This window comes from Oncorhynchus nerka, linkage group LG14, assembly GCF_034236695.1.
Source record: "Oncorhynchus nerka isolate Pitt River linkage group LG14, Oner_Uvic_2.0, whole genome shotgun sequence".
Classification (NCBI taxonomy): Eukaryota; Metazoa; Chordata; class Actinopteri; order Salmoniformes; family Salmonidae; genus Oncorhynchus; species Oncorhynchus nerka.
The window spans coordinates 52,628,872-52,655,889 of record NC_088409.1 but is presented as its reverse complement, the minus strand read 5'-3'; the positions used below and the strand labels follow the sequence as shown (position 1 = coordinate 52,655,889).

The following is a 27,018-nucleotide window of genomic DNA, read 5'->3' as shown; positions in this document are numbered from 1 at the left end:
AACCGTCTGTCTTCGATGGCAGCACTCGCTACCGAGTTCCAAAGTGCCTCACTTCATGAAATGGGTTTCCATGGCAGAGCAGCTGCACACAAGCCTAAGATCACCATGCGCAATGCCAAGCGGTGTAAAGCTCGCCATTGGACTCTGGAGCAGTGGAAACTGGTTCTCTGGAGTAATGAATCACGCTTCACCATCTGGCAGTCGGAAGAACGAATCTGGGTTTGGCGGATGCCAGGAGAACGCTACCTACCCCAATTTATAGTGCCAATAATGGTCTGGGGCTGTTTTAAATGGTTAGGGCTAGGCCCCTTAGTTCCAGTGAAGGGAAATGTTAACGCTACAGCATACAACGACATTCTAGCCGATTCTGTGCTTCCAACTTTGTGGCAACAGTTTGGGGAAAGCCCTTTCTTGTTTCAGCATAACAACGCCTCCATGCACAAAGCGAGGTCCATACAGAAATGGTTTGTCGAGATTGGTGTGGAATAACTTGGCTGGCCTGCACAGAGCCCTGACCTCAACCCCATCGAACACATTTTGGATGAATTCGAACGCTGACTTCGCGCCAGACCTAATTGCCCAACATATCAGTGCCTGACCTCACTAATGCTCTTGTGCCTGAATGGAAGCAAGTCCCCGCAGCAATATTCCAACATCTAGCCTTTGCCAGAAAAGTGGAGGCTGTTATAGCAGCAAAGGGGGACCAACTCCATATTAATGCCCATGATTTTTGAATGAGATGTACGACGAGCATGTGTCCACATACTTTTGGTCGTGTAGTGTAGATGGTGTAGTCATTCAAAAATCATGTTACCCCCATGCAAACTATTATGTGATTTGTTAAGCACAGTTTTACACCTGAATTTATTTAGACTTGCCATAAAAAATGTATACTTATATAACCAAGATGTTTTTGTTATTTATTTTGTGTTCATTTGTAGTAATTTATAAAATGTTCTTTTCACTTTGACATTAAGAGTATTTTGTGTAGATTTGTGACAAAAAAAATCACAATATAATCCATTTTAATGCCCCTTTGCAACGCCACAAAATGTGAAGAAAATCCAAGTGGGGGTGAATACATATGATAGGCACTGTGTCTCATGTGTCCATGAGTATATTTATAACCTGCAGACTTTATTTTGGTGCGTGCCATTATGGGTGTGTGTATTTTACAAACCTGGGTTCAAATACTATTTCAAATGTCTCAATTACTTTCACATACATTCAATGTACCTCTGGTCTCTTGGCAGCTCCCACCAGCCCAGTCCAAGCTCTTCTCTGTCCTTTCACCACAATGGTGGAACCAGCTTCCCCCTGAAGCTAGAACAGCATTGTATTTTCTTCCCGAAAACATGCGAAACCCTACCTCTTCAGAGTATCTTCTAAATTACTCAAATGTAAGTGAATTAAGTATTCTAATATATTATATTTGAAGTTGAATATTTGAATGTATTTTAATGTATTTGGAAATGGCTCAAATACACTCCCATGCATTTAACCCAGGTATTTGAAAATAGTATTTGAAATAAGTATTTGGAAATAGTAAATTAGTTTTTAAAATTTGTTTACAAATAACCATTCAAATAATCAAATAAAAGTAATTGTTTTAATCTGTGTATTTGAAAATACTCAAACAGAAAAAGTATTTTTAAATACCAGATACTCAAATACACGTGTATTTGAACCCAGGTCTGGTATATTGCCCCACAGGCTAAGTCATGTGTTAAGTGCGAGTGTCCGCATTGTATCACTCATTGCAAGTTCTGCCATTGATATCTATCTCAGTGAAGAATTCTCTCAATTCTATCCAAAGGGCTTTATTGGCATGAGAAACATACTGTATGTTTACATTGTCAAAGCAAGTGAATCTATAATAAACAAAAGTAAAATAAACAATCAGAAAAGAACGGTAAATATTGACTCACAAAAGTTTCGAAAGAGTAGAGACATTTCAAATGGTATATTATGGTTATGTATGGAGTTGTAACAATGTACAAAAGGGAAAAATAAATAAACAGAAATATGTGTTGTATTTACAATGGTGGTTGTTCTTAACTTGTTGCCCTTTTTCTTGTGGCAACAGGTCACACATCTTGCTGCTGTGGTATTTCACCTAATAGATATGGGAGTTAATAAACATTTTTATTTGTTTTCGAATTCTTTGTAGGTCGGTGTAATCTGAGGGAAATATGTGTCTCTAATATGGTCATACATTTGTCAGAAGGTTAGGAAGTGCAGCTCGGTTTCCACCTCATTTTGTGCGCAGTGTGCACATAGGCCATAAAATGAGGTGGAAACCGAGCTGCACTACCTAAAGTCAGGTCTGCCTACGGTGGCCTCTCAATAGCAAGGCTAGTCTGTACATAGTCAAATCTTTCCTTAATTTTGGGTCAGTCACAGTGGTTAGGCATTCTGGGCCAAATAGCATTGCAGTTTGCTCAGTTGTTTCGTAAATTCTTTCCAATGTGTCAAGTAATTATCGTTTTGTTTTCTCATGATTTGGTTGGGTGTTGTTATCATTGCGTTTACTTGATAGCTACCTACACAAATAGCTAGCTAGAACAAAGTGTTAATAAGATAAATTCATTTAAAAAGATTAGAAGCAATACAAATAAAATAAAATTGTGTTGCTGTCCTGGGGCCCTGTGGGGTGTGTTTGTGTTTGTGAACAGAGCCCCAGGACCAACTTGCTGAGGGGACTCTTCTCCAGGTTCATCTCTCTATAGGTGATGGTTTTGTTATGGAAAGTTTGAAAATCATGACTGGGGTTATTGATATATCATCCAAAGTGTAATTAATAACTTTGCCATCCTCAAAGGGATATTCAATGTCTGCTTTTTAACATTTATTTGACATTTTTTTAACCTATCTACCAATAGGTGCCCTTTGCGAGGCATTGGAAAATCTTGGTCAGTGGTTTTGGTGGTTGTATCTGTGTTTGAAATTCACTGCTCGACTGAGGGACCTTACAATTATCTGTATGTGTGGGGCACAGAGATGTATTCATTTAAAATAATGTTAAACACTATTATTGCACACATGCAACTTATTATGTGACTTGTTAAGCAAATGTTTACTCCTGAACTTATTTAGGCTTGCCTTAACAAAGGGGTTGAATACTTATTGACTCAAGACATTTCAGCTTTTCATTTTTTTGTTACCTGTGGTGCTGATGTTTAAGCTGAGGCAGGTATAGTTTATTGTGTGCTCTAGGTCAACGGTGTCTAGATTGGAATTTGTATATGTAGTCCTGGCAACACTCTTTCTCCCTCTGTCTCTCATCCTTCCCTATGAAGGCAGGGCAGTAAAATAGTGTAACACATAAGTGTGTAACACAACTTGCCCCTTTGTTCCACAGCTGAAAGCAAACTGGGTCACCATGGCCCTCCTTAACACAAAAGCTGTCTGGTTCTATGTGCACTTGTGTGTGGCCGGGTCTACCACTCCTGCTGTGTTGTTAGAGGCATTACTTGAGCAGTGGCTGTTTATGTCATGATTTTGATTAATTTGCTGCTCTTTCCTGGTTTGTTATTGTGTATTACCAAACAGTCATGGGGTCAATTTGATGCTACTTCCCGAGTCTGACATTCATTATTTCCTGCAAAGTGTAACGGATGTGAAACGGCTAGCTTAGTTAGCGGTGCTCGCTAAATAGCGTTTCAATCAGTGACGTCACTTGCTCTGAGACCTTGAAGTAGTAGTTCCCCTTGCTCTGCAAGGGCCGCGGCTTTTGTGGAGCGATGGGTAACGATGCTTCGTGGGTGACTGTTGTTGATGTGTGCAGAGGGACCCTGGTTCTCGCCCGGGTATGGGCGAGGGGACGGTCTAAAGTTATACTGTTACACAGGCAGCATTTGAATGAAAGAAGGAAATAATGAATTACATAACTTGAATGAATATCTCTAGACTAGAGGATAAATTGCATTTGTTTGATTCCTTAACATCCTATTTGAACTTTTTGTTTTTACACTCCCCCTATCTCTTTCTCTCTCTGGGGACAGCAGTGCTACCCAAGACCCTCGGTTGCCTTTCAGACGGTAGCGAGGGAACAGCCATGCACCCCATGCCAGGACAGCCGCCTGGCCAACGGGGACGCAAGCCAGGCTGCAGGAAAGCCAAGCTGACAGGGCCCTGGGGGCAGAAGGGGGCCGGAGTAGGACCACAGGCCCCCCCGTCTGGAAAGGGACTGGAGCCTATCAAGGTCCCCAAGAAGAGAGGCCCTAAACCGGGGAGTAAGGTACAGACCAAGGACCCGGGTGGGGTAGGAAGGGTATGGTGGGTGGGGTAGGGTTGTATGTTTCATCCTGTGTCGCAGCATGGAAATAGTATTTTATAATAACAACCTTATTTGTCAAAAGTTTAACTAAAGTCAAGAATTCACTTCTATTCTAATTCCACTGCTACTGAGAAAAGTAATGTTTGCCCTCCAATTAACAACTAGAGTGGTTGACTTGACCCTAACAGTGTCCTCTCACTCCTCCTTTGTGTTTAGTTGGGCTGGGCGAAGAGAGAAGGCTGGCTGGAGGGTGCCATGGCAGGCCCAGGGCGACCCGTGTCCCGGCCCAGAGGGAGGCTGCCAGCCAACTGGGCCCAGAGGATGGCACTGCAGGAGGGACAAGTGGAGTCTATCAAGATCCCCAAAAAGAGAGGGCCCAAGCCCGGCAGCAAGGTAACCACACACACACACACAATTATATATTTTTTAGGTTTTTATGGATGAGGGCTTACCACCCCACTAAACATTGTGTATATGTGTGTGTGTCTGTGTGAACAGAGAAAACAGCGGGTGGTGCCCAACCCCATGCCCGTTTCCCCCAACAGCCGTATGCCAGAGCCAGACACCAGCACGGTGCCTCTGGACAACGCCACCATCCCCAGCGCCGCCTTGCATGCTGCCACAGGTAAACACACACAAAATAGTACTTCGTCCCTGCAATTAATACTCATATGGATTTCTGTGGAGCGCAAATGCAACTTTTATTATGAATACTTGTATGCCCTCGGACATCCTTGTGAGTCAATAATCCATGAAAATGCATTAAGTCGAATCTGCCTTTTTCAGCCGGAGTGGTATACACGCTGAATGTTTGATGCCTCTGTGTTTGTGTCCGTGAACTGCCTGCGTGTCCCACAGTGTGTGTCTACCTGAACAAGTATGGGAAGGTGGGACCCCACTTGGACGGGAGGCGGGTGCAGCAGCTGCCCGACCACGTTGGTCCAGGCCGGGCTTCCTCGGTGCTACAGCAGTGTGTCCAGGCTTGTGTGGACTGTGCCCACAACCAGAGCTCTGTCTTCTCCTGCCTCAAGCCAGGTCACGGAGGAGAGGTCATATCAGGTAAGGTCTGGGACTAGTATGGGCTATTTTCTCTATACACTTTATTAGAAGTTTGCTTATAGAAATAATCAAATAGTCTTTGCATTTCCTTAAAAAATATAATTTTTCCTTCATTTATTTCAAGCCTCCCTGTGCACTACACCAGAACCATTTGTTAAAACAGACTGGTAGATCCTTTTTCTTCCTGAAATTGATCAAACCATAGCTCTATATCTCCTATTCACTTGGCATTGCTGCTAAATGTGAGGAACAGTATTGGCTGTCTGAGCCTAATCCTCTGTGTCTCATGCAGCCCACTTCGACCACCAGCACCATACCCTCACCCTGCCCACGGTCAACAGCGTCACGCACGTCCTGCACTTCCTGGAGAAACTCTGTCACAACCTCTACTGTGACCCTCTGTTTGGGAGCCAGCCCATCCCTAGAGGGGGCCTGCATTACGACAGCCATGCCTACCCAGGTCAGCACACACGCACGCACACGCACGCACACACACACACTCTCTCTCTCTCTACTGGGGCATAAACCATGGCTTTTCTGTTGATTCAGGACAGAAAAGGGTTGTCTTTCTTTTTGGCCTTTTCAACATTGTAACAGTGTCGATTTGAGTCAAGTATGTATGTATTTACTTTTCACTCCTCACTATTTCTCTTTTCTGATACGACTCCCTCCAGAAAGGAGAAGTTTTAGGGAGGGCCTCACGACGGGTCCAGGAAGAGGCTCCAAGCGGTTCCTTCAAGAATCCTACTACAGCCCCCTCCCCCACAAGTTGGCCAAAAACCTCTGCCTCTCCTCGGAAGGTACAGCTCCTTAGGAAATTCCTTAACGCTTCATTTAAAATAACTTGATTGATAAAAATAGAAACATGCACCTTTAATGGGACAAACAAATGGAAAACATTTGTGCACAAACAAAAAATCTTATTTTAGGTTGTAGCTAGGACTATGGAGGTCAGCCAGTTTTTATTTTAGGGTGTAGGTAGGACTGTGGAGGTCAGCCAGTTTTTATTTTAGGGTGTAGCTAGGACTGTGGAGGTCAGCCAGTTTTTATTTTAGGGTGTAGCTAGGACTGTGGAGGTCAGCCAGTTTTTATTTTAGGGTGTAGCTAGGACTGGAGGTCAGCCAGTTTTGTAATGCAAAAGTCTGACTGGTCTCGCGGTAATTGACCGTTAATTAACAGCAACACGTTTAGCATCTCCAGATAGGCTGCATACCAGCTGCATACCAAGCTGCATACCAGCCACATACAAGCTGCATACCAGCCACATACAAGCTGCATACCAGCCACATACAAGCTGCTGATGACCGTGTCTTTGGAACATCTACATTTTAAAAATGTAGATGTTCCCAAAGGCTCGCGCATCAGCAGCATGTATCTTGTCAGCAATGTGAACAAGCCTACAGCCTGTGGCATGGAGCATAGCCAGATAACATTCAGTATGCCAACTCATATTCAGTTCTTCTGAAATACATTTTCTTCAAATCATAATTTTTCTTTAGACCTGACTATAATGGATTTATTGTGATGGTGTATATTCCATTTAATATACACCAATAAGAAACATGATATGAAGAAAATGGATTTCTGAAGAACAGAATGGGAGTTGGCATACTGTATTTTATCTGGCTATGCTCCATGCCACAGGCTGTAGGCTTGTTCACTTAGCTGGCAAGATATGCTTATAAGTCCCGTGCCATTATTTTGTATTATGATTTTATATAATTTAACTTAAATAAAATAGAAAGGATATTTTTCCCATTCCAGAGCGAGTGCGCATATGAAGTGGTTATGTTGAGCGTAAAAGTGAACCTTTGAAACAGGTCTTATACGTTAGGTTTACAGTTATTTGGCAACTGTAGTTGTGACTGATACAAACCTTAGGATGTCTTACAAATCCAAACATATGGGCTGCATGATGCGACTATAGGCTGTTTATGATTTGAGAAAGTCGTACAAAAAAGCTTGCACTGTTTCTTGCCTCAGACTGCACAGTTGTTCTCTCATAAAGTGATCATATTTTTACCCATCAGACTATTCTCAATTTAATCTCGTCTTTACTAATATGTACAATTTGTTTAGATTTAGAATGGCTCAATATCAAATGGGCAAGGGGAAAAGTACATGTCATCTGCATGCACTCGAATGGAGGCCGTGCACTTTCCCGCCAATACGTTTTTCAATGATGCCTGGTAGCCTACTTCAGTGTTATAGCAGAGGCAAGCAAAATCTGTTTGGGAACATTGATGGTACCATGTTTCCACTACAAAAACATATTTCACTAAACTGTTGACAGCCCCTCTGCACGCTTTTTAGAAAGGAATAAAGGAGAGACGGGAGGAGATGGAAACGCATGGTGGTGAGGTAGTCTGTATAGCGAAAGGTAATATCACCCAATTTAGTTATGAAAATATAAAAATTCCCTATTAACTGATAATTCACTCTAATTATAGGCTTATCTGTAAACAGCCCTGCACAACCCTCAGCATCGCCTAGGGCTATATAATTCTCTCCCAGACTCGTTGATAGACATTTTGGAGCGTCCATAAGGTAACCAGTCCATCCAGAACGCATAATAATACAGTCCACACTCAAGGGCGATTACTCAAATTTGTATAGGCTAGATCAATTATGTACCAAAGACATCTTAAATAAGTTTTGTTTTATGTTTTTTTGCCATGTGTAACATGTGGTAGGCTATGTATTGTGTAACGGCACAATCATCATTTTAATTCAGGTATTTTTCGGGCTTGGGCTCATAAACTAATGCATATGTATAAGCTCTAAAATGCGTATTGGTGTTTTGAATGAATCATCACCTTAGAAGCGCTATCCATTTTGTTATGTTAGGCTTTGAAACAACATCCACAACAACAACGTTTTACACTCAGTTTCAACCTGCTGTTGAACTTCTTTCTTCAAATTGATCATCACAGTGAGGTGAGTTTTAAAAGCATAATACTGTTTTGAGACTGTTTTGATAGCAAGTGTTTGATGTGATTTTCGATATCATTTGCATTTAGGTCAGAGTGGTTAGAGGGACATAAGAGATTACCAAGACTCAACAGTCGCATGGAATTCTACTGCGGTCAGACCTCAAGACTGCCGGTGTAGCGGTGATATGGTCACCGCAACAGCCCTGAGTGTAGCCAGTAATGTCCCACTAAGCAAACTTTTTGACTACAGTTAAACTACAGGCTACAGGTGTGTCACTTGGGCCTTGTCATTGACACTCCTCCATGTTGTTCCAGGTGAGCCTTTCCTCATGGAGAATGGTGTAGGGGGGTCGGAGCACTTAAAGAAGAGCCCCCTGTCCCCGGGCTCGACAGGGCAGCCTCTGAGCCTGCGGTTCCCCACCAAGTTGCTACATCTCAACTCTTCAGGTAGGGGATCATCTTTAATGCAGTGCATAACATTAAAGGCAAAAATTATGTTGTCCAGTGGAATTTTTTTCCCATTTTTAGTGAAGCTAATTTATGGATTGTGTATGGCTTTACGGCAACACTTTAGATGGATATGCTCGTCATTCCATAATAACAAACCCCACTGGTGACTAATGTTCCTCTGTATCTCTACTCTGACCCGCCATCCGACACAGGCTCTGAGCGTTTCAGAGAGTGCCCCCGGCCCAGTGGCCAGGACCCCAACCTGTGGACGGTAGAGGACGTCATGCAGTTCATCAGAGACATAGACCCTCTACTGGCCCCCCACGCAGATCTCTTCAGAAAACACGTATGTATCTACAGAATTGAATAGAACAGTAGTATCCTATTGCATCTCTATGTACATGTCAGCCTGACCGCACAATCAGCATAGAAGGACACTTACAGTGCATTCGGAAATTATTCACCCCCTTGACGTTTTCCACATTTTGTGAAGTTACAGCCTTACTAAAATGTATTAAATCATCCCCCCCCCCCTAATCAAGCTACACACAATACTCCATAATGACAAAGAAAAAACAGGTTTTTATCAACATTTAGCAAATTCATTAAAACATTTTTTTAAAGACAGATACAGTGGGGCAAAAAAGTATTTAGTCAGCCACCAGTTGTGCAAGTTCTCCCACTTAAAAAGATGAGAGAGGCCTGTAATAGGTACACTTCAACTATGACAGACAAAATGAGACGAAAAAAATCCAGAAAATCACATTGTAGGATTTTTTTATGAATTTATTTGCAAATTATGGTGGAAAATAAGTATTTGGTCACCTACAAACAAGCAAGATTTCTGGCTCTCACAGACCTGTAACTTCTTCTTTAAGAGGCTCCTCTGTCCTCCACTCGTTACCTGTATTAATGGCACCTGTTTGAACTTGTTGTCAGTATAAAAGACACCTGTCCACAACCTCAAACAGTCACACTCCAAACTCCACTATGGCCAAGACCAAAGAGCTGTCAAAGGACACCAGAAACAAAATTGTAGACCTGCACCAGGCTGGGAAGACTGAATCTGCAATAGGTAAGCAGCTTGGTTTGAAGAAATCAACTGTGGGAGCAATTATTAGGAAATGGAAGACATACAAGACCACTGATAATCTCTCTCGATCTGGGGCTCCACGCAAGATCTCACCCCGTGGGGTCAAAATTATCACAAGCAAAAATCCCAGAACCACACGGGGGGACCTAGTGAATGACCTGCAGAGAGCTGGGACCAAAGTAACAAAGCCTACCATCAGTAACACACTACGCCGCCAGGGACTCAAATCCTGCAGTGCCAGACGTGTCCCCCTTGCTTAAGCCAGTACATGTCCAGGCCCGTCTGAAGTTTGCTAGAGAGCATTTGGATGATCCAGAAGAAGATTAGGAGAATGTCATATGGTCAGATGAAACCAAAATATAACTTTTTGGTATAAACTCAACTCGTCATGTTTGGAGGACAAAGAATGCTGAGTTGCATCCAAAGAACACCATACCTACTGTGAAGCATGGGGGTGGAAACATCATGCTTTGGGGCTGTTTTTCTGCAAAGGGACCAGGACGACTGATCCGTGTAAAGGAAAGAATGAATGGGGCCATGTATCGTGAGATTTTGAGTGAAAACCTCCTTCCATCAGCAAGAGCATTGAAGGTGATACGTGGCTGGGTCTTTCAGCATGACAATGTTCCCAAACACACCGCCCGGGCAACGAAGGAGTGGCTTCGTAAAAGAAGCATTTCAAGGTCCTGGAGTGGACTAGCCAGTCTCCAGATCTCAACCCCATAGAAAATCTTTGGAGGGAGTTGAAAGTCTGTGTTGCCCTACAACAGCCCCAAAACATCACTGCTCTAGAGGAGATCTGCATGGAGGAATGGGCCAAAATACCAGCAACAGTGTGTGAAAACCTTGTGAAGACGTTTGACCTCTGTCATTGCCAGCAAAGGGTATATAACAAAGTATTGAGATAAACTTTTGTTATTGACCAAATACTTATTTTCCACCATAATTTGCAAATAAATTCATTAAAAATCCTACATTGTGATTTTTTTCTCCATTTTGTCTGTCATAGTTGAAGTGTACCTATGATGAAAATTACAGGCCTCTCATCTTTTTAAGTGGGAGAATTTGCACAATTGGTGGCTGACTAAATACTTTTTTGCCCCACTGTAAGTATTCAAACCCTTTACTCAGTACTCAAGTCTTCTTGGGTATGACGCTACAAGCTTGGCACACCTGTATTTAGGGAGTTTCTCCCATTCTTCTCTGCAGATCCTCTCAAGCTCTGTCAGGTTGGATGGGGAGCGTCGCTGCACAGCTATTTTCAGGTCTCTCCAGAGATGTTCGATTGAGTACAAGTCTGGGCTCTCGCAGGGCCACTCAAGGACATTCAGAGACGTGTCCCGAAGCCACTCCTGAGTCTTGGTGGTTCCAAACTTATTTTATTTAAGAATGATGGAGGCCACTGTGTTCTTGGGGACCTTCATGCTGCAGAATTGTTTTGCTAATCCTTCCCAGATCTGTCCTGTCTTGGAGCTCTACGGACAATTCCTTTGACCTGATCTGTTGGTTTTTGCTCTGACATGCACTGTCAGCTGTGGGACCTTATATAGACAGGTGTGTGCCTGTCCAAATCATGTCCAATCAATTGAATTTACCACAGGTGGACTCCAATCAAGTTGTAGAAACATCCCAAGGATGACCAATGGAAACAGGATGCACCTGAGCTCAATTTTGAGTCTCATAGCGAAGGGTCTGAATACTTATGTAAATATAAGGTATACTGTTTTTGTTTTTTAATACATTTCCAAACATTTATAAAAGCTGTTTTTGCTTTGTCATTATGGGGTATTGTGTGTAGATTGATGAGGGAAAAAATAATTGAATCCCTTCTAGAAGGGATTAAGGTCAAGGGATGTGAATACTTTCCGAATGCACTGTTTTTTTATGCCATTGTTTTTAGTGCAAGGAGTTTTTTATTCTTAAGTGTTTTGTTGAGTTTATAACCTCCATAGCAAATTCAAATATTATCCCACTCCTATGTGTTGCAGGAGATTGATGGCAAAGCCCTCCTGTTACTACGCAGCGACATGATGATGAAATACATGGGCTTGAAGCTCGGGCCTGCCCTCAAACTCACATTCCACATCGACAGGTTCAAACATGGACGCCCTTATTGAGCTCATCAGCGTCCCCCCACCCCGCAACCCTGCTACTTCTACTCCCTCCCCCCTCCCCTCTACAGGATATAATGCACTGCATACTACTGGACTGACCTAGGCTACGATACTTAGTGTCATATATCCCCCTCCCTTTCCCTGCCGCATCTATAAGAAGCCCTGTTGCGAACTTCTCTTATTTAGATTTTATTTCTGTTGTGTGGCACAATCCAGCCCTACGGCAGCATGGGATATTGGATATGCAGACTGACTGACTCGCCCACATATCCTCCTCATCCATCATGTTACTCGCCTGTTTTTCTATTCCATATTCTCTTACAACAACAATGATGCCCTCCCTGTGTGTAGCCATTTTTTACTGTAATGGCCATTTTAGGCCCGAGTTTTTATTACATCGTTTCTTTTTGTTTGATCAAGTACATTTCTTTTTTGTACCCTCCCTGAAAATAAGGACTTGCATTAAGCCATTTTCACCGTTTTGTATTAAATATGTATACTGAACAAAAATATAAATGCAACATGTAAAGGGTTGGTCCCATGTTTCATGGGCTGAAATAAAAGATCCCAGAAATGTTCCATACGCACAAAAGCTTATTTCTCTCAAATCCTTTTTAGTGAGCATTTTTAATTTGCCAAGATAATCCATCCAGGTGTAGCATATCAAGAAGCTGATTAAACAGCATGATCATTACACAGATGCACCTTGTGCTAGGGACAGTAAAAGGCCACTCTAAAATGCACTGCTTTGCCACAGATGTCTCGTTTTGAGGGAGCGTTCAATTGGCATGCTGACTGCAGGAATGTCCACCTATAGCTGTTGCCAGATAATTTAATGTTCATTTCTCTACCATACGCCGCCTCCAATGTAATTTTAGAGAATTTGTCAGTACGTCCGACTGGCCTCACAACCGCAGACCACGTGTAACCACGCCAGCCCAGGACCTCCACATCTGACTTCTTCACCTGTGGGATCGTCTGAGACCATGTCGCAAAGATCTGTACAGAGTTCCTGGAAGATGAAAATGTCCCAGTTCTTCCATGGTCGGCATACTCACCAGACATGTCACCCATTGAGCATGTTTGGGATGCTCTGGATTGACGTGTTCGACACCGTGTTCCAGTTCCCACCAATATCCAGCAACTTCGCACAGCCATTGAAGAGTGGGACAACATTCCACAGACTATAATCAACAGCTTGATCAACTCTGCGAAGGAGATGTCTCGCGCTGCATGAGGCAAATGGTGGTCACACCAAATACTGACTGGTTTTCGGATCCACGTCCCTACCTTCTTTTAAAGCTATCTGTATTGCCAGTCATGTGTAATCCATAGATTAGGGCCTTTCTTTATATGAACTGTAACTTAGTAAAGTCTTTGAAATTGTTGCATGTTGCGTTTATATTTTTGTTCAGAGTCATTAATTCCAGAAAAAAAACACTATGTTTCTCCCAGCTGTTTGGGAGTTGTTTGGAGGCATGGTTTTCAAACAGTATGACACACTACATTATAAAAACACATTATATTGTGCTGAAGTTTACAATGACTCGTTATTTGTACTTTTTAAATTTTTATACTATATTATTAGAGTTCATACATTGAGAGCTTTATCATACGCATTAATGTTCAATAAATATATAATAAATGTTGGTATCTGTCAGTCATACTTTCTTAATTTGTAAACAGTATTGGCATAGCATTAAGTTACTTAGCCAACATCCACATAGCGGTTTTTGGGCAGTGTCGGAGTTGGAACTGTGTTAGTGCTGTCAAATCCACAAGAGGCTCCTGGCAGTATACCTAAAGCGGACATTGCCATTAAGATAAATCCCCATTAAAGCCTTCTTTTACAAGTTCGAACACTGGAATGTGAGGTAATTTACACCTCGATTATAGGCTGATAGAAGTCCTCATTTTGTTTAAGGATTTTAATTTGGAGTGTCATTTCTATATGGCCTACACTTTCTGGTTCTCAACTTCTAACACAAGTGGGACGGGTGTGGCTTCATGAAAATGATCAAGAACAGCTGCTCAACGATTTGACATCTCCACACAGTTACACCTTGGTTATCGACATTAATACTTGATCTGATTGATTCTAGACCAAAGTCTCAAGATGAGTGAATAGCATGAAGAGTTATGCAGTAATTGTTTTTGTACATTTTGGTATAGTGGCTCAAGATTAAGTAAATATTGAAATCACACTCTATTGCTCCAGGAAATTTTTGATGGATGACAATTGACCAACAGAGGGCAGGTGAGCTCCATCCATCCAGATTTACTCAGTCCTGTCTCCTTGATTACTCTCCTTGAGGCTCAGGCACATGGTCTGCCATGAGTCATTTAGTCTGAATTGGAGACCCAACTTAACTCACAGTCATGTTATTTGCAGAGGGCATATTATTTGCATATGTTTTATTCCTTTGAGGTGTCCCAAGTGATGCTACAAGTTAACTAGCCCATATGTTGTGTAACATCTGGGTGCTTATTGAATTTAGTACCTCTTTTCTTACTGGTGAGCTAGATTCTCCAAAGCAAATTGTAACATAATTCTTACATCAAAGTTAGCCTATTATTTTCACGTTTCCTTGACAAAGTGATTTGCGTTTTGAAGTGATGGTTATTCCAATGAATTAAAGTGTGAATGAGAGTTAGGCCTGTGTGCATGACGTATCGATTGCAGCAGAAGCATTATACGTGCGGATGTAACCACATCCTCATTGCAAAAACAGGAAAGTGCATGTGAGGGTTAACGGACCAAACCCACTAAACCCACTGATCAGTGCCGATTAGGGAGGTTTGTGTATGTGCTTGCGTGCCTGTTAGTTAGACTTGTTCCTGTGTGTGTATTTGTGTGCCTGTGTGCAAGACAGTTATAACAAGATCAAGGGTATAGGCTATGTTTGTTGTCTAATAGTAGCCACGGTGTCATTCATGAAAAAAATAGCTATTTATAGACCTCCCAGCTCCTTGCTCTTTATGTTGTGCTCACATCATGTGAGTTTCACAAACACTGAACAAACATGAGTGAGTCAGGTTTTAACTACTGACCCTTGAACGACCCTTGAACGAGATGGCCACGTGAACTAAGAGCTCCGCACAAGTAGTTTCCAATTCCTCATCTTACCTCCACTTTAAGTTTAAACTCCTTTAGCTTTAGTAAAAAAGTCATGGCGGCTACAAAAGGTGACATTTTTACCCGGACTCGAGCATTAGCGACAGAAAAAGCCTCCAAGAAGAAGCTAGCTTCAGAAAAAGCTAGCGCCATTACCCAGAAGCAAGAGGACCCGTTCCCCCCCCCCCCCCCCCAGCTCAGTGCAATAGGGGGCAAGGTGACAATCCTGGAAAACGCTTTGCCTGACATCAACAACAAGATGTCCAGGCACCCCGCGTTTATGGTTGAGGCAGAGGGGTGAATCCTATCCATGGAAAACGTATTGACAGATGCCATGGAAACAATAGCATATGCTAAAAAGAAAATAGAACATCTGGAAGAGAAAACAGAGGACCTGGAAAACAGGGAGCGAAGGAATAATTGTGTTCTATTAAATCTTGGCAAAAAAGAAGAGGGAAACATGCCACTGATCCGCTACCTGCAAGACAAACTTCCCGAGTGGTTCCACCTGTCCACCGAGAGGCCAAAAGAACTCGAGAGAGCTCACCGAGCACTGAGGCCCCCACCAGCAGCCAGACAACCACCGATTCACCGGCAAGGAACAAGTCCTACAGGCCGCGAAAATTAACACCCTCACAGTGGGAAACGCAAAACTTACTTTACACCAGGACCTGTCAGCTGGAATACGCAGAAAGCGCCGAGAGTTTGACGAGGTGAAGAAATACTCCATTGTCCGAGGCATCTTCAGGGAATTTAAATACCCAAACGAGCTCAGGATGCTTCACCAAGGAGCCCTGCGACACTTCAAAACTCCCAAAGAGGCGAAACGTTTTTTGAAAGACAATCCTGGTCAATGAGAAACGGACCAATGACTAAATGCAATTAATGCTATTACTAAAGACAACATATAGGTTGTCATTTACTCAATGCGGGGTGGAGAGGATGAGGCATTTCTTTGGTGGGGAGACGTGCGTTGCTAACTTCCCGTTTTTTTGTGTGTTTTTCTTTCGGAACACAGAACTGAGACTGAGCGGGGAGGTAATAGATCCAACGGGATGTGTCGTTGTTTGGGAACTCGGCTGGGGTGTTCAGAGATTGTTATTTTGTGTACACCATTTATTTTCCTTTTATGTGAACGCAGCTGTAACTATTATCCACTTTTACCCAGAGATGACTTGCACTAAAGTTCGATTACTGTTCGATGACGATGACTAGTACCTTAAATCTATGGACATGAACTGCCATAGTCTAGGGCATGCAATAAAACAGAAAAAGATACAATGTGCTCTAAAAAAGGAAAAAGCAGACATCGCGACACACCTACGTGATGCCGAACATGCCAAACTCCACAGAGCTTGGGTGGGACAGGTGTATTTCTCATCTTTCAAATCAAACAGTAGGGGTACAGCCATACTTATCCATAAGAATGTTCCATTCATAATTGACAAAAGCATATCTGATCCGGAGGGGAGATTTATTTTGATAACTGGGTCACTATATGGTCAACCAATTACTATCTTAAATATATACGCCCCTAACATAGATACTCCTGCTTTCATGTCAAAAATGATAACCCTGTTCAATGAGCATTGTGTTTCCTTTGGCGTGGTGGCCAGAGATTTTAATTGACCCAACCCTAGACAAATCATCTCAAGTCCCCACCACAAATCCTAGATCTGCAAAGATGTTGAACTCTCTTACTAAAGAGATGGGACTGATAGATATCTGGAGAGAGAATAATAGCTCATCTATGGACTATACGTACTACTCTAATGTCCATAACACCTACTCCCGTATAGATTACATTTTTATCCCAAAGAGTTTCATAAATTCAGCCACGTGTACAATCGGCCCCATAGCACTTTCAGATCACACCTTTGTCCACCTCCGCTTTGACCTCTGCAAAAACATCCCGAGGTCAAAGAGCTGGAAATTCAATACCTCCATGTTATCAAACGAAGCGTTCCATACATTGGTAACTACATGGATAGACAACTCCACACAAGACAACAAAGATTCTCCTGTTTCTCCGGCCACAATGTGGGACACTGCTAAAGCCACACTAAGAGGTCATCTAATTGCATATGCTTCCTCTAAGAAAAAAGCAATGGAAGCACACAGGCTAGATCTTGAGAGGGAGCTGGAATGCTGTGAAAAAGTACTTAAACAGTCCCCAGACAGCACCTCCTGGAGTCATCTTAAAGCAGCCAAAGCCAAACTTGGACTACACTACACTCGGGAGATAAAAAAAAGTTTTCTTTACTAAACAGAAATACCATGAGTATAGCAATAGGCAGAGTAGATTGCTTGCTTTTTTTTTTAAGCAGTCAGAGCGTACAATCATGGCTATCCGAACAGCAGAGGACGAGGTCACATATGACCCAAATTGAACTTTTCATGATCTTTCCTAGAGGGAATCTCGCTACCTAAACTATCAGAGACCGACCAAGAAGATCTCAACTCCCCCTTCACTCCCGAGGAGATCCTGGAGGCAATTACCTCCATGCCACCTAATAAGTCCCAAGGCCTAGATGGATTCCCCAGAGAGTTCTACAAAGCTTTTTGGCCCCAGCTCAGCCCCATCTTCATGCCAATGCGGGAGGATTTTTTGCAAAAACAGAGTTCTCCCAGACTCAATGCACACAGCTCGCATTACAGTGTTGCTCAAAAAAGACAAGGACCCTCTATCCTGCTCGTCCTCCCATAAGCTTATTGGATTTCGACTACAAAATAATTACCAAATTGCTCACCAAAAGACTAAACACTCTTCTTCCCAAAATAATAAAAGCTGACCAAACTGGATTTATTAGAGACAGATACTCTTCTGATAACATTCGCCGTCTTTTTGATATTATTGATCAAGTAAACGCACAGAAGACCCCTGTCCTGCTGGCTTCACTGGATGCTGAGAAGGCGTTTGACAGGATGGAGTGGAGCTTTCTGTTTTCAGTCTTAGAAAACTTCAATATGGCCCCAAATTTTATTAAATGGATCAAATCACTATACTCTCATCCAAATGCCATGGTGACTACTAACGGACTGAACTCTGACAGATTCCTTCTGGAACGGGGCACAAGACAAGGGTGCTCGCTGTCCCCCCTGCTTTACTTGTTGGGGGCGGAGCCTCTGGCAGAGTTGATAAGGAGCAATCCAAGTATTATGATTGTTTCCTTCACAACTGCGCCACCCGGGAGGCCCCGTATCTATCTTCTTAATGCCCAGCAGGACTTTGTTCTTTGCTTATGACTATTACATACTTTGCTAAGAAATGTATTATTCTATTGTGGGCCTCTAATACCTCTCCTACATTTAAAATGTGGATTGACCAGATTGTTGACTTTCTCCCTCTTGAAAAGCTCACCTTATGACCTCCACAAGAGGCAGCCCAAGTTTGATAGACTCTGGTCTCCACTACTCAACTATATTTCAAATTGGACAGAGTGAATGGGAGATTAGGGAAATGAGCAGATACATTCTGTAAGGTGCTGTAAAATCTAAAAACGGATTATTTGCTCGTCGTCTCAGCGAAGGCTAGAAATAGCTAATAAGAACCTTGATAGTGCTGCTGCAAGTTTTATATATATGTTTATTTTTTTATTGTTCTTTGTATGTATGTATGTGTATAACTATTATTTATTATTATTATATATATTTTTTAAAGCCCACATCTGTCAATGTGGAATGTGTTGTGTTGGTTGATTTGAAAAACAAGAAAACTTTAAATTTAATAAAATAAAAGAACTGCTGACAGGGAGGCGAGCAGAGACAGTGGTGTTAACAGAATGCTATCTGACTCACCCACAGTTTTAGCTAACTGATGGTGGCATTCTAGTGGGGATGCCAGAGACTTTTAGGAAAGACCTGAATAGGAAATTCCCTGCCCATTGAGCAAAATTACGTTGAAAGTATGTATTATAGACGTATTTTCCAGACGTTGAAGCAAGGTTCATTTTAGTTTCTGATGAAAGCTGAAAATATGTATGTCCAGACTTTGAAAACGGATGCAGAACACATCGGAGTAGGATTCTATTGCATTGACTCACTACTCAGCCTGTACTCCACACAGACCTAAACAATCAGAGCTGCAGTATGCCTATATACAAATAGACCATTGTCATACAGTGCATTCGGAAAGTATTCAGACCCGTTGACTTTTTCCACATTTTGTTACATTACAGTCTTATTTTAGAATGGATTAAATAAATAAATACATCCTCATCATTCTACACACCACACATCATGATGACAAAGCAAAATGTTTTTAGAATTTGAGCAAATGTATATACACTACCGGTCAAAAGTTTTAGAATACCTACTCATTCAAGGGTTTTTCTTTATTTTTACTATTTTCTACATTGTTGAATAATAGTGAAGACATCAAAACTATGAAAAACTAGTAACAAAAAAGTGTTTCGTTTATATATATTCTATATTTGAGATTCTTGAAAGTAGCCACCTTGATGACAGCTTTGCACACTCTTGGCCTTCTCTCAACCAGCTTTCATGAGGTAGTCACCTGGAATGCATTTCAATTAACAGGTGTGCATTGTTAAGTTAATTTGAGGAATTTATTTCCTTCTTAATGCGTTTAAGCCAATCAGTTGTGTTGTGACAAGCTAGGGGTGGTATACAGAAGATAGCCCTAAGTCCATATTATAGCAAGAACAGCTCAAATAAGCAAAGACAAACGACAGTCCATCATTACTTTAAGACATGAAGGTCAGTCAATACGGAAGATTTCAAAAACTTTGTGCAGTCACAAAAACTATCAAGCGCTATGATGAAACTGGCTCTCATGAGGACCGTCACAGGAAAGGAAGACCCAGACTTACCTCTGCTGCAGAGGATAAGTTTGTTAGCGTTAACTGCACCTCAGATTGCAGCCCCAAAAAATGCTTCACAGAGTTCAAGTAACAAACACATCTCAACATCAACTGTTCAGAGGGGACTGCATGATTCAGGCCTTCATGGTCAAATTGCTGCAAAGAAACCACTACTCAAGAAACACGAGCAATGGACATTAGACTGGTGGTAATCTGTCCTTAGATCTGATGAGTCCAAATTTGAGAGGTGGTGTTGGGGTGCTTTGCTGGTGACACTGTCTGTGATTTATTTAGAATTCAAGGCACATTTAACCAGCATGGCTACCACAGTATTCTGCAGGGATACGCCATCCCATCTGGTTTGCGTTTAGTGAGACTATCATTTATTTTTCAACAGGACAATGACTTCCAGGCTGTGTAAGGGCTATTTGACCAAGAAGGAGAGTGATGGAGTGCTGCATCAGATGACCTGGCCTTCACAATCACCTAACCTCAACCCAATTGAGATGGTTTGGGATGAGTTGGACTGCAGAGTGAAGGAAAAGCATCCAACAAGTGCTCAGCATATGTGGGAACTCCTTCAAGACAGTTGTAAAAGCATTCCAGTTGAAGCTGGTTGAGAGAATGCAATGCTGTCATCAAGGCAAAGGGTGGCTACTTTGAATAATCTAAAATATGTTTTGATTTGTTTAACACTTTTTTGGTTACCACAGTACATGATTCCATATGTGTTATTTCATAGTTGTGATGTCTTCACTATTATTCTACCATGTAGTAATAGTAAAAAATTCTGAAAAACCCTTGATTGAGCAGGTGTGTCCAAACTTTTGATTTGTACTGTATATACTAAGCAGTGTCAGAGGAAGGCCCAAAAAATGGTCAAAGACTCCAGTCACCCAAGAAATAGACTGTTCTCTCTGCTACTGTATGGCAAGCAGTACCGGAGTGCCAAGTCTAGGACCAAAGGCTCCTTAAAACTTCTTCAGGCTAGTGTCTATTTTTCTCCATTTCCGCCTGACTGACGCACTCAAAGTAAACTGCCTATTGCTCAGGCCCTGAAGCCAGGATATGTATATAATTGGTACCATTGGAAAGAAAACACTCTGAAGTTTGTAGAAATGTTAAAATAATGTAGGAGACTATAACACAATAGATATGGTAGGAGAAAAACCACCCAGAACTTTTTTTTTTGAGAGCCCATGATCTTCCAATAGAACGTTTAAGGAAAAGGTTTAATATAGCTTCCAGTATGCGATTCCTATGGCTTCCAATGGATGTCAGTAGTCTTTGTTCAAGGTTCCAGGCTTGTTTCTTCCCAAACAAGGAAAAATGTAATTATGAGTTTTAGTACTGGGACATAGACTTGGAAATCAGTCTATGTGCGTGCGACGAAGAGGACATGCTATTGAACATACTTCTTTTCGTATGAAATATTATAGTTGACATTTTAGGGTACCTGAGGATTAAGTAGAAACATATTTTGACTTGTTTTAACAAAGTTTAGCGGTAGCTTTTTGGATTCCTTTCTCTGCACGTTGAACGAGTGGAATACTCAAATTGATGGTGCCAACTAAACTGACTTTTTGGGATATAAAGAAGTATTTTATTGAACAAAACGACACATGTTGTAGCTTCACCCTTTGGATGACAAATCAGAAGAAGATTTTCAAAAAGTAAGTAAATTTTTATTCGCTATTTGTGAATTTATGAAACCTGTGCTGGTAGAAAAATATTTTGATGTGGGGCGCCGTCCTCAAACAATCGCATGGCATGCTTTCGCTGTAAAGCTTATTGTAAATCGGACAGTGCATTTAGATTAACAAGAATTTAAGCTTTTATGTTCCTAAATGTTTAATATTATCATTTTTATTTTTATTTGCGGAACTGGCGGGACTCCTATCCCTAATTAACAGCTTCTAGCCATAAGACTACTGAACAATTCATCACATTGACTTAGTTTTTTTACTTTAGTTTATTTCGTAAATATTTTCTTAACTCTATTTCTTGAACTGCATTGTTGGTTAAGGGCTTGTAAGTATTTCACGGTGAGGTCTACACCTGTTGTATTTGGCACATGTGACAAATACAATTTGATTTGATTTGACTTGATCCCTTAAAATTTTGGATTTGGCTATTTCAGCCACACCCGTTGCTGACAGGTGTATAAAATCAAGCACACGGCCATGCAATCTCCAGAGTTAAACATTGGCCTTACTGAAGTGACTTTCAACATGGCACCGTCATAGGATGCCACCTTTCCAATAAGTCAGTTCTTAAAATTTCTGCCCTGCTAGAGCTGCCCCGATCAACTATATGTTTTGTTATTGTGAAGTGAAAATGTCTAGTAAGAACAATAGTTCAGTTGCGAAGTGATAGGCTCACAGAATGGGACCGCCGAGTGCTGAAGCACGTAAAAATAATCTGTCCTTGGTTGCAACACTCACTACAGAGTTCCAAACTGCCTCAAGAAGCAACATTAGCACAATAACTGTTTGTCTGGAGCTTCATGAAATGGGCTTCCATGGTCGAGCAACCACACTCAAGCCTAAGATCACCATGTGCAATGCCAGGCATTGGCTAGAGTGGTGTAAAGATCACCGACAATGGAAAAGTGTGGAGTGAAGAATCACTCTTCACAACCAGATGGACGAATCTGGGTTTGGCGGATGCCAGGAGAATGCTACCTGCCTGAATGCATAGAACTGTAAAGTTTGCTGGAGGAATAATGGTCTGGGGCTGTTTTTCATGGTTCGTGCCTGGCCCCTTAGTTCCAGTGAAGGGAAATCTTAACGCTACAGCATATAGAGACATTCTAAACGATTATGAGCTTCCAACTTTGTGGCAACAGTTTGGAGAAGGCCCTTTCCTAGTTCAGCATGACAATTGTGCACAAAGTAAAGTCCATGCAGAAATGGTTTGTCGAGATTGTTGTGAAAGAACTTGAATGCCTTGCACAGAGCCCTGAACTCAACACCATCCAACATCTTTAGGATGAATTGGAACGCCAACTGCGAGTCAGGCCTAATCGCTCAACATCAGTGCCTGACCTCACTAATGCTCTTGTGGCTGAATGGAAGCAAGTCCCTGCAGCAATGTTCCAACATCTAGTGGAAAGCTTTCCCAGAAGAGTGGAGGCTGTTATAGCAGCAAAGGGGGGACCAACTCCATATTAATGCCCATGATTTTGGAATGAGATGTTCGACGAGCAGGTGTCCACATCATTTTGGTCATACGAAATGGATGACGGACATCCAAAAAGTAATACATACCATACCAAATGTAACATATATATCATATTAATTTGGGTGTTCCAGATTTTCGTTTACTATGTTACGTTTACCCCCGAGTCCAGGTTGAGGGCAGTGGTTCTAGCCATGTGGTGTAGTGAGACAGGTTTACCAAAGGGATAAAGTGTTCAGGCCACCTGTTGTGTTTATGCACTGAAGGTAGGTAAGGAGCCAAGCGGAGGAGAGCAGAGATGTCAGTGTAGCATATATTTTAATAAGGGCAAGTCCAAAAAAATGGAACAATACAATACCCAAAAACAACGTCCAAGACAATGGAAACTAACAGTACTCCCGTAAGGCGCAAAAACACAACGCACCTTACTATAATAACCACACGTGAATTACACTGAAGAAAGCTTCCACAAGCAACAAGAGAATAATCCCGCACAAACCTAAGCGGGGAAACAGGGGTAAATATACACACAGAAATAAAAGCAAATGAAAACCAGGTGTGAATGAACCAAAGACAAAACAAACGGAAAAGGAAACATGGATCGGTGATGGCTAGTAGGCCAGCGACCCCGACCGCCGCCCGAACAGGGAGAAGAACCACGGTGGGAGTGAACCAAAGACAAAACAAACGGAAAAGGAAACATGGATCGGTGATGGCTAGTAGGCCAGCGACCCCGACCGCCGCCCGAACAGGGAGAGGAGCCACGGTGGGAGTGAACCAAAGACAAAACAAATGGAAAAGGAAACATGGATCGGTGATGGCTAGTAGGCCAGCGACCCCGACCGCCGCCCGAACAGGGAGAGGAACCGCGGTGGGAGTGAACCAAAGACAAAACAAATGGAAAAGGAAACATGGATCGGTGATGGCTAGTAGGCCAGCGACTCCGACCGCCGCCCGAACAGGGAGAGGAACCGCGATGGGAGTGAACCAAAGACAAAACAAACGGAAAAGGAAACATGGATCGGTGATGGCTAGTAGGCCAGCGATCCCGACCGCCGCCCGAACAGGGAGAGGAACCACGGTGGGAGTCGTGACATCTCCTCTCCCTCTCTGGCCTCTCTGGTGTACCCGATTCATTCCAGAATTCCCAGAATGCTTTCACTGTCAGCAGAATGAATGTGCTGTAGGGTGCTTTTCAAATTGCCTCAGGTCTTGGAATGCATGCTGAATGGAGAGCAGCCCCCTCCTTGGGCTCCTGCGACCTTGTTTGTGAGACAATCACAGATGAAAAGCCCCATCTCAGCACCCCCATGTCTCTGCAGAAGGTGCCGGCTAATGTTAGGAAATGTTTCAGCAATGATTGCAGGAACGTGGCTGATCGGTCACATGTCAGCAAGGGTATTAATCTCTCAAGGGGAAAAGTAACTCTCACACACACATTCACATGGCTTCTTCAGTCAGTGAAAACATTTCCGTAAAAGTATAGAAACATGGACATGAATATTGTGTGAAGCCGTGACAGGGTGGATTTCAAAGCATGGGCATTGCAAGTAATGGGCTAAACGAAGAAGTGAGTTTGAGAAATCAGAAAGTAGTAAGAAATAGTTTTCACATATAAACTTTATATGTCTGAACTCAGAATCAATTGGGCTCTCCAAAAATAATATGGTCACACAAACACCAACACAGTAGTGAAGAGGGCAAGACAATGCCTCTTCCCCCTCGGGAAGCGGAAAAGATTTGGTATGTTAAACAGCTGCACCATTGAGTGCATCTTGACTGGTTGCATCACCACTTGGTATGGCAACTGCTCGGCATCTGACCGCAAGGCACTACAAGGGCAGTGCGTACGGCCCAGTACATCACTGGGGCCGAGCTCCCTGCCATGCAGGACCTCTATACCAGGCGCTGTCAGAGGAAGGCCGTGAAAATTGTCAGACTTCGGCCACCAAAGTCATAGACTGTTCTCTCTGTTACCGCCTGGCAAGCTGTACCGATGTACCAAGTCTAGAACCACCCTGAACACCTTCTACCCCCAAGCCATAAGACTACTATGTAGTTAGTCCGAGTAGCTATTGGCTAACTATTTAACTATCTGCATTGACCCTCTTTTGACTCATCGCATACAGTGCATTCGGACAGTTATTCAGACCCCTTGACTTTTTCCGCATTTTGTTACGTTACAGCCTTATTCTAAAATGGATTTAAAAAATGTCCTCATCAATCTACACACCATAATTACAAAGCAAAAAACAGTTTTTTATTCATGTTTGGAAGTGTTTAAAAAATAAAACACTTAAATATCACATTTACATAAGTATTCAGGTCCTTTACTCAGTACTTTGTTGAAGTACATTTGGCAGCGATTAAAGCCTCGATTCTTCTTGGGTATAACGCTACAAGCTTGACACACTTGTATTTGGGGAGTTTCTCCAATTCTTCTCTGCAGATCGTCTCAAGATCTGTCAGGTTGGATGGAGAGCATTGCTGCACAGCTATTTTCAGGTCTCTCCAGAGATGCTCGATCGGGTTCAAGTCCGGGCTCTGGCATTCAGATATTTGTCCCGAAGCCACTACTGTGTTGTCTTGGCTGTGTGCTTAGGGACATCGTCCTGTTGGAAGGTGAACTTTCGCCCCAGTCTGAGGTCCTGAACGCTCTGGAGTAGATTTTCATCAAGGATCTCTGTACTTTGCTCTGTTCATCTTTATCTCGATCCTGACTAGTCTCCCTACCACTGAAAAACATCCCCACAGCATGATGCTACCACCACCATGCTTCACCATAGGGATAGTGCCAGGTTTCCTCCAGACGTGATGCTTGGCATTCAGGCCAAAGAGTTCAATCTTGGTTCATCAGACCAGAGAATGTTAATTTGCATGGTCTGAGAGTCCTTTAGGTGCCTTTGGCAAACTCTAAGCGTGCTGTCATGTCGTGCTGTCATGCCTTTTACTGAGGAGTGGCTTCCATCTGTTCACTCTACCATAAAGCCCAGATTGGTGGAGTGCTGCAGAGATGGTTGTCCTTCTGTAAGGTTCTCCCATCTCCACAGAGGACCTTGGGAGATCTGTCAGAGTGACTGTCGGATTCTTGGTCACCTTCCTGACCAAGGCCCTTCTCCCCCGATTCCACAGTTTGGCCGGGTGGCCAGTTCTTAGAAGAGTCCTGGTAGTTCCAAACTTATTCCATTTAATAATGGAGGCCACTGTGTTCTTGGGGGCCTTCAATGCTGCAAAAATGTTTTGGTACCCTTCCCCAGATCTGTGCCTCGACACAATTATGTCTTGGAGCTCTACAGGGAAATGCCTTCGACCTCATGGCTTGGTTTTTGTTCTGACATGTACTGTCAACTGTGGGACCGTATATAGACAGGTGTGTGCCTTTCCAAATCATGTCCAATCAATTGAATTTACCACAGGTGGACTCCAATCAAGTTGTTGAAACATCTCAAGGATGATCAATGGAAACAGGATGCACCTGAGCTCAATTTCGAGTTTCATAGCAAAGGGTCTGAATACTTATGTAAATAAGGTATTTCTGTTTTTATTTTTAATAAATTTGCAAACATTTATATACACCTGTTTTCAATTTGTCATTATGGAGTATTGTGTGTAGATTGAGGACTTAAAAAACATACATTTTAGAGTAAGCCGGTAATGTAACAAAATTTGGAAAAAGAGGTGTCTCAAAACTTCCCGAATACACTGTATGCTGCTGTTACTGTTTATTATCTATTTCACTATAAGTCTACACCTGTTCGTAAAGAAGCATGTGACAAATACAATTTGATGTCCTCTCAATTATCTCATCCTAGTGAAGCTGCAGTTTGTTTGTTTACCTTCTATGAGAGAGGTTAATTCAGGTCCTTAAACAACCCTAAAACAACCATTCTCTGCAAATAATCAGACTGCAGGCATGCATGATAATGCAACCTCCCACATTCAACCAGGCTTTCAGGAACCTGCCCCTGCTAT

At 42.4% G+C, this 27,018-nt stretch overlaps 1 protein-coding gene across 12 annotated transcripts in view; it reads left to right on the top strand.

Annotated features, from left to right (window-relative positions):
- The window catches only part of LOC115141439 (polycomb protein SCMH1-like), a 43,045-nt gene extending 29,468 nt beyond the window's left edge, over positions 1-13,577 (top strand). For 7 of the 12 annotated variants that reach the window (XM_065000171.1, XM_065000166.1, XM_065000167.1 and 4 more), the window contains 9 exons: positions 4,005-4,240; positions 4,496-4,672; positions 4,778-4,904; positions 5,138-5,338; positions 5,631-5,798; positions 6,013-6,138; positions 8,587-8,718; positions 8,934-9,067; positions 11,024-11,408. In XM_065000171.1, coding sequence (XP_064856243.1) covers positions 4,005-4,240; positions 4,496-4,672; positions 4,778-4,904; positions 5,138-5,338; positions 5,631-5,798; positions 6,013-6,138; positions 8,587-8,718; positions 8,934-9,067; positions 11,024-11,170 — 1,448 coding nt within the window. In that variant the 3' untranslated portion in view covers positions 11,171-11,408. The other 5 variants (XR_010458490.1, XM_029680308.2, XM_065000174.1 and 2 more) reach the window with 5 other exon arrangements.
- Positions 13,578-27,018: the final 13,441 nt, after the last annotated feature.